Source organism: Nelumbo nucifera, chromosome 4 (genome assembly GCF_055504915.1).
Source record: "Nelumbo nucifera cultivar China Antique chromosome 4, China Antique-T2T, whole genome shotgun sequence".
NCBI lineage: Eukaryota > Viridiplantae > Streptophyta > Magnoliopsida > Proteales > Nelumbonaceae > Nelumbo > Nelumbo nucifera.
Window position 1 is genome coordinate 18572993 of NC_142652.1, and position 5865 is coordinate 18578857.

Consider the following 5865-nt stretch of genomic DNA (forward strand, 5'->3'; position numbering starts at 1 on the left):
TTAATGTCAGTCTATTACTATCACTGTAAGTTTTAATACTTCTCATGGGTTGATAAGCAGCGCTTAAATGGGGGAAGTATTGGAAAATAGTGAAAACCAATGATGGCAAGTGATTGAACCCATGAAACTGGCTGAAATTAATTGACTGAGCTGAGGCCATTTTGATGGCATAGAATAGATGTTAGGCTTATCTGGTACGTCATTTTACTTGGTTTTAAATATTTCCACAACTTTTTTCTCTTCAAAAAGAAATGTTTTTCAGAATTTTTATTGCATTACTCAAATGGACGGTAACTCTAAGTTTTGATACCTTACTTCGTAAAATATAGATATGAGCGAACTCGGGTTGGGCTGGGCTTTTGCCAAATTTTGAATGGGCCTGGATTGAAGCCCAAGCCCGAAATACGGAAATAGTGTAAAATGTTAACCCGAATTGCACTCCATTTTCAGATGTCCTAAATCGGTTTAATTTTGATATATCACTTGGATGGTTGAGATTAATGCATCGATCCTAATAGGCCACTTTGATGGCCAAGATCTTGGATTAATTTCACCAAACCCAACAGTGGGGCCCGAACAAGATCTGGCCCAGGCATTAACGATTAATCCCTTTGGGCATTTTCCTTTTGTGACCAGCCAGCAATCCGACCCAAAACTTGGTAATGCATATGGTTACATAGATAGGTTGTACCAATCAACTAAGTGATCGTTGAAAGCATAATAACTTTATACTAGAGGAATAAGAAAAACAGTCACAAATTTCTTCTGAACCCTATATCATAGTAACTTTATACAACTTTTTTTTTTAATTTTTACTGTCAATAAATAAGCTATTGTTGAAAGTAAAGCTCCAGACTCCAGCAGAGAGTAAGCAATTAAAATGTCCTCCAACTGGAGTACTCTGTAGGATCCATCAACCAATTCTATGCACTGGAACCCTGCGACGGGCTGATAATGCTTCATTTATCTGGGCAATTTGATACAAGAGCTGGCTCAGCTTCTGCAACGAAGCAAATTAAACTTCAATACCAGTAGAAGAATGTAACTATCAGAACCCAAGCAGAAAATTCAACTACTAAGATAATTTACAGCTTAAGCATTAAGCGCATGGTGAAAGATCTCAATTCATTCTGTCAGCTCAAAGTTGCACACCTTTATAGCATCCCCTTTACTCCTTCTGGGACCTTTATTACATGTCAGTTTACAGTCAACAGTATGAGCTTAGAAACCCTCCTCTGCTTGCTTAACATCAAAAGCAGGAGAGAAAAGAGACTTTCACTGTCCCACCCATGGAAGATTGAGACTTAGGTTAACCTACTCCAACAAAACAACTATTCAAGTGCTCCGGAACTAGAAGATCAGACCATTTAAAACCAAACTTACCCTGATGGTCGATACCCAAAAATTTTAAAGTAAGGCTATGTTTGGTATGAAGGAAAAGGTAGGAAAGTAAGGGAAACCTAATACAAGGTTTGTAAAGGTTTCCCTACTTTTTCCTTCAAACCAAACACAGCCTAAAAGACCTGGCCGGTTTGCTTTGTTGGTAATAGACAATACCAGCTTATATATAAAGCATCCACTTGCCCACTTGGAAGAAAAGGGTGAAAAACAGAATGGTAAACAGTTTCTTTCGTTTCTTTTTCCTTGGTAAATAGGAAGCTATGTAAAAGAAATAGCAGTATACGTCACAAACACAGCTGAATTAATCCCCTTGATCTAACATAACGCCACCGTGCATTTTTACTAAGAGAAACCAACACTCTAGTGGCCAAACCAGATTAATGGTGGAGAATTCAATTTTTCTGGCTTTACTCTGCCTGAATGGTCTCTCTGTTTTCTGCACTTTAGCAAACATAATTTATTCTCACTAGTTTCACCGCGTTGCATCAAGTTTTGGTGGTTCCCGAAAGGCAAATACAAACTGGTTTCTATAGTTGGAAATTTAAGCCAGGTTATTGGGCATTGTCTCTGATTGGCATTTCCACAAACATATGGAAGAATCAAATCAGTAGTATAGTAGCCAGTATACAAGAAGGCCGGTGTCCAGTATATGACATGGATTTGAAATGTTGGAAATACCAAACGAGTCCAAAGAAGTAATATTCAGTAATAAAATCTCCATGAAAAGCACAACAGGCTAAGCGGCGACCACAAGGGAACATTTCACACGTACCTCATCCTGCTGTTTTAGGAGAAGAATGATATGATCCTTCCTCTCCTGCCGTAACCTTCGACGCCGCTGGTGCACCCGTAAGAAAAACAACGACAGCATCAGGGTCGCAGCGGCTCCAGTCGACGAAGCAAATGACCAAATTGCCCGACTACCGGCACTACAAGAAGTGCGGACCGAAGAAACGATGCTGAAAACTTTGTAATAGAAGAGCTCAAACCCCAAATTCAAGCACTTCACAATGTGTTCCACAACTCGGAGTCGGGAATCGGACGGCTGGCGCGGATGTGTAAGGTCCTCTACATCAGCACCAGACGGTGGCGATGGCGGTTCTGATTCCAATTCTTCTTCTTCTTGGCGCTGATCGTCGGGTAATAAACCTTCGTGTTTTCTTGGAGGAAAGACGGTGCAATCATCGCCGTATAGAGTCTGTCTAAGCACCACCATTTCCCATCCCATGGAATGGGTCTGCGCTTCCGCTCCGGCTTCGGAGACAATCCGGGCTTGGTTCAAAGAAGAAGAAGAAGAATGGAGAGGTAAGTGCTGGACCTGTTCCCAGTCCTTCAGAACTTGGGTATTCTCTTCACCGTCTTCCATTTCATCAAACACGCAGAGAACAACTATCATCCATGAGAGACAGTTACTTAAAGTCAGGATCGAATCGACAGGCTTCTATCTAGTAGTGACTAAACAAACAAATTGAAATACAGATATATCATGAACTCATGATGTTTAACGATAATGCTACTGCGGTTATGTGCTTTTCTAAAAGCACGCGTTTTCAACCTTCCGATTAGCATCTATACGATGAATTCACAAATTCAATCCGACGGTGTTGGGTTGAGCATCTTGATTTGAAACAAAATGCAATTTACATTTGGCCCAATGACCGGCTCCCTCACCCCAACAGTCCCGGAGTCGAAGCCCAAGCCCATAAAATGAAAGTGGCTTTCTTGGATTTATCTCCCACTCCATTCTCGACCCGACTTTGATGTAAGATATTTTTTTATGCAAGGAATGCAACCGAATCATGTAGATATTTGTTGGTTTTGGATATTTATGAGTCACTTTAGGTGAGAAATTGATGGGTGTGCATTGTGGTAAGGATTAATTTACACTATATCATAGTTTATAGTTATTCTGAATTGTGGACAGACTCTTTAGACTGTAGATTGGATCAGTCTATATCTACAGTGGCGTTTTGTAGGCGTAGTGTAGACCATTCCACACCACACTTTTTGAATTCATGTATTTCATATACATTTTATGAATGACCTACACAATTAATTATAAATATTTAATTTTTGCACTTTATATGATAAATATATTGAGAAAAGGTTTAAGTTTAGACTAGAATTTTACTGCAGAGTGAAGATCCCTATTGGCTGCTGCACTAGTGCAAGAGATCAGATAGGGAGGCAGCCTGCTGCTTCTTTAATCCACAAACCCTCGTTCTCTCCTAATGGTTGTTGCCTTGTAATTTTTCTTGAATTTTACTTGCAAGTGATCAGATATGAAATCCATATTCAAATCTACAGCTAGTCCAGGACTTAACCCTTTCTCACATCTGAAATCTTCTTTACCCATACTTCTAGTCCACCATTGCTGGATAGAAAGAGGTTTCCCCTACTCGACCTATATCATTGTGTTATCTCAACATGGCAATAAGCCAAGCATGTTTAAGCATCCAATATCATGGCTTCCAATTAAGTAATGGTTCTTCTTCCTCTTGTTATTATTGTTTTATTCATTAATTTTTAAATAAAACTTAAGTAAGACTACTCATTCAACCCATGCATCCATTCTATGTCCAAAATTCTTGTTTATCAAAGACAAAGGCGGTGTTCAGCACCGTGTTCATCTCGTGGATGGACCATTTCAGTCCACACCACGGGATGAAACACGATGTTCAACTGGTCGTGGACAGGACTAGTCCATACTATATCATGGACTGGCCCTGTTTGCACCCCAATTTCTCAGCCACAGCATATTCATGCAATTTGTTTTGGTCCACGGTTTAAGTTTGATCCCATGCCTCACACACTCCCCCAAAACCCAAAACCCTACTCTGCTTATCAGTTTACTATTGAAGGTCTTCACCGGCAGCTGAAGATCTCTGCCTCTCTCCTCCCCCGAGGCTCTCCTCCAACAGAGCTTTCCACCGCCGAAGCTCTCCTCCTCCGCATCTCTCCTCTAACGCAGCTATCTACCGTCGATATGTTGGATTTTCTCAGTTGTTAGAATCGACCTCAATTGTTGTTACTGACATTCTATCCCCCATGATTTGAAAACAAGTATATGACTGCCTCATTGTTTTTTGTTATGGTAATGCTCTAAAAATCGATCCAGGTAGCAACTGAGATCTTATTGCCATTAGTTACACAATATACTCTAAAAACAAGTAGATGATTGTTTTTTTTTTATGGTTCAACTTCAACAATATGATCATCTGGCTTGAATGTTCCAAACCCATTAGTTATACATATTGCAAAATGTGATCTTATTGCCATTTTTCTAAACAGTGGCTCTAAAATTAGCTTAAAATAATTTTTTTTTAAACAATGGGTTCTAAAATGAGATCTTATAGCTATTTTTCTATAGTTCCCAAATGGCTCAACCAACATTGATCGTGCTACTTTTGTCTCTGATAGACATGATTGTTGTGGCTACTTGTAGAAAAACAATGGAAACAAGAATTTTTTTTGGCCATGCTACTTTTGTCTCTGATAGACGTGATTCTAGCCATTAGCTAACATGGGATGTGGTCGATCCACTGGCACACTGGGGTGGTAATATGTTTAACCAACTAACCATGCGTTAGCAATAGCATTGGGCCCATTCAAGACTTTCAAGCCCAACTGTAGAGCCCACAAGATCAAACATCAGAGCCAAAACTTGGTGGTATTTTGATTTTACCATATTTCTATGTGGAAGAATAAAACGGTTGTTAGAAGTAGAAAATAAGAGAAAGCTTTTCTGGATGCACAACACTACCAATGAAAATGTTTATCCTCGTGTATCTAGTTTTTTTTATAAAACCAGATGGGGATACACAAGATGGGGGTAGCATGTTCCACATCACTAGAACAAATGAAAGCAAAAGGCAAAGGAAGCTTACAGTGATTAATTGAAACAAAATCTAGGTCAGACATTTGAGCTTCATGGGCTCTATGAGCCGATCAATTACAACAGCTTGATTCACTTCGTAGTAGACATGTCTGTAGGTGATACCTTCCTCGCATTTCTCATTCAGCTCCCAACAGTCGAGAATGATCCTCCTAAGGTTCCATGGGGCCGTTGTCACACGGTTAAGGCAGGAGATTACGAGCTTGGAATCACTTTCAATAACTAGAGGGAAATCCTTGAGCCTTAGCCTTATTAATGGATGTAATACCCAGTTTATAGGCTTTGCAATCCAACACCTCACCAAGATGGTTTCTAGCTAGAGTAGCTATGGTGCACAAGCCCCCATTTCCACAGGATGCATCAAATCTTAATTGTTTCAATCTGAGGGGAGGGTTCCACCTAACCAACTTATAGCAGTTAGAGCCTTGCTGAATTTTGGATTTAGAAAAACTTTCCTGGTATTCAACAAAAGAGAAAAAGGCATTTTTTACAACTTTAGATATGGGGATTGAAATGTCCTCAAATACTCTTAGGTTCATTCTTTTCCAAAGATGCCACAACAAGAAAAC

At 39.7% G+C, this 5865-nt stretch overlaps 1 protein-coding gene across 1 annotated transcript; it reads right to left on the minus strand.

Moving 5' to 3' along the window:
* Window positions 1-703: 703 nt before the first annotated feature.
* Window positions 704-2881, minus strand: LOC104598054 (uncharacterized). Its single transcript, XM_010259946.3, has 2 exons — window positions 2174-2881; window positions 704-1000 (listed from the first exon to the last, which is right to left on the minus strand). Exons 1-2 carry the CDS (start codon window positions 2795-2797, stop codon window positions 914-916), a joined length of 711 nt encoding a protein of 236 aa, XP_010258248.1. The 5' UTR covers window positions 2798-2881; the 3' UTR covers window positions 704-913.
* Between the last annotated feature and the right edge of the window lie 2984 nt (window positions 2882-5865).

Excerpts from the sequence above, each read along its gene's own strand:
- LOC104598054 (XM_010259946.3), bottom strand. The coding sequence starts at position 2,797 with ATGATAGTTGTTCTCTGCGTGTTTGATGAAATGGAAGACGGTGAAGAG. Across the intron at positions 1,001-2,173 it reads TCCTAAAACAGCAGGATGAG|AAGCTGAGCCAGCTCTTGTA; the intron begins GTACGTGTGAAA and ends GCTTCGTTGCAG.